Source organism: Rhynchophorus ferrugineus, unplaced genomic scaffold, assembly GCF_030347505.1.
Source record: "Rhynchophorus ferrugineus isolate W39M unplaced genomic scaffold, kcgeb_rfMv2 rfM1, whole genome shotgun sequence".
Taxonomy (NCBI): Eukaryota; Metazoa; Arthropoda; class Insecta; order Coleoptera; family Curculionidae; genus Rhynchophorus; species Rhynchophorus ferrugineus.
In genome coordinates, this window is record NW_027472580.1 from 88,262,703 (window position 1) to 88,264,379 (window position 1,677).

Sequence of the window (1,677 nt, forward strand, 5' to 3'; positions counted from 1 at the left end):
AACAGTAAATACAAATAAGAGTTGTTAATAATATCTTTTCGATGGTGTTTTTATTATGTTTTTTTTATTTGATAGGAATTGCAGCTAAAGCAATAGAACGCATTTTTAAAAAATCAATTACTTTTTTAATAACAAAATAATACATAAATTTATGAAACAATTCATATAAACCGATAGCTGATATAGATTTTTGCCGCGATTTTCTGAACAGTTAATTCGAACAATACTAGTTCTATCCAAACATCAACACAAAACAATTTATGTAATTTTTTTACAAGTGTCGTAGCGTTGCTAACACAAAGCGGCCACATGAGTGAGACGTCATCTCTGAGATAACAGCCCGGTATAAAACGTTGACCCATCCACGCTATTGTCATTGTGGTTTCAGTCTTGAAACTTGAGCACAATCCTCCGGTGTACCGACGTTTCGACGACGCGCTCGACAAGTGGTTACGAAAGAAACTAACCCAAAATAAACCTGAGAACCAAGATGCCTTCGCCAAGTACTTTGGTCGGTTCGGCCACTCGTTACATCGCCGGAAGAAACGCAGTGCAGACCGTCTACTGGAAGAGTTCCACCAGCAATCAGAACAAACTGTTGAAGCTCTCCAAGACGTGCAATTTCGGCAAGGCACCCACACCACCCAGGAAGGTCAAGGAGATGCAACAGATCAAGTTCATCTGAGTATTAAGGGTCTGAACCTTCGTGTTCAGAGCCATTTCTTATTTTTGTGATACTAATATATTTTTAATATTAATTTATTACAATCGATGCTTGTTAAAATCATAATTAATTTATTTTGTACTAATTATTACCGTTTGTTTAATGAATATATATTTTTTTGATTAAGTGATACTCTTATTTTATATATTTTATGTAAATAATGAAGAAATCTAATTTTTGGTGTCTTGGTTAAGAAGTAGTTCCGCTAATATATAGACCCTATATAGGTTCTACAAATAAGTTTTCGCGCTTTTTGTTCACAGATATTAGTACAATGCATTTTCAGTTTCAGTAAGTTCACACGTATGGTAGATACGGCAGGTAGAGCATTCCCATTTTCATGATTTTTTTCACGGATATTGGAAGACTGTATTCTGATGTTATAAAATTATTTGGTCGCATTTTTGATTCTATATTAATAGCATTCAAACAACTACAGAGAATTTATTTCACTTAAGTAAACATTACCATGTACTATTAGCACTTCTAAAGGTAATCTTATATGTGAAGAAGCGTACTATCTGCAAATTAAAATAAGGGTTTCTAAAGTTGTTTTAAAAATAGAAGAAAATAAACAAATATTTATATAAAATCAATTTTAAGGCCTATTAATTAGAAGCAGTGCATAAGGCAAGTCAGAACAAGTAGTAATCAGGAGGACTAAGGTCCCGTGAATATCGCCGATGGAGTATCACTTCCCATTTTAATGTTCCTAAGAATGTTTTCACAGGTTTTTCAATATGTGATCGAGCGTTGTCATGCTGAAAAATAATATTATTGTGTCATTGTTTGTATTCCGGAAATGTTCAAAATCTCCTGATGATTTCACCAAGTAATCCCTTCAAATCCTCGTCTTCTAGTAATTTTTCACAGTCCTGAACTATATTTGTCTTCGGTGTCAAAATCACCACTTTTAAAATACCGATAGCAGTATTCACACGTTAAAAACGATG

The 1,677-nt window shown here is 33.6% G+C and overlaps 1 protein-coding gene across 1 annotated transcript; it reads left to right on the plus strand.

Annotated features, from left to right (window-relative positions):
• Nucleotides 1-367: 367 nt before the first annotated feature.
• On the plus strand, nucleotides 368-850 carry LOC143201113 (uncharacterized). The gene has a single exon (XM_076411966.1). The coding sequence runs from the start codon at nucleotides 491-493 to the stop codon at nucleotides 683-685; it is 195 nt and encodes a 64-aa protein (XP_076268081.1). The 5' UTR covers nucleotides 368-490; the 3' UTR covers nucleotides 686-850.
• The last annotated feature ends 827 nt before the right edge of the window (nucleotides 851-1,677 follow it).

Bases quoted from the DNA above. Each gene is read 5' to 3' on its own strand.
- LOC143201113 (XM_076411966.1), top strand. From the start codon at position 491: ATGCCTTCGCCAAGTACTTTGGTCGGTTCGGCCACTCGTTACATCGCC.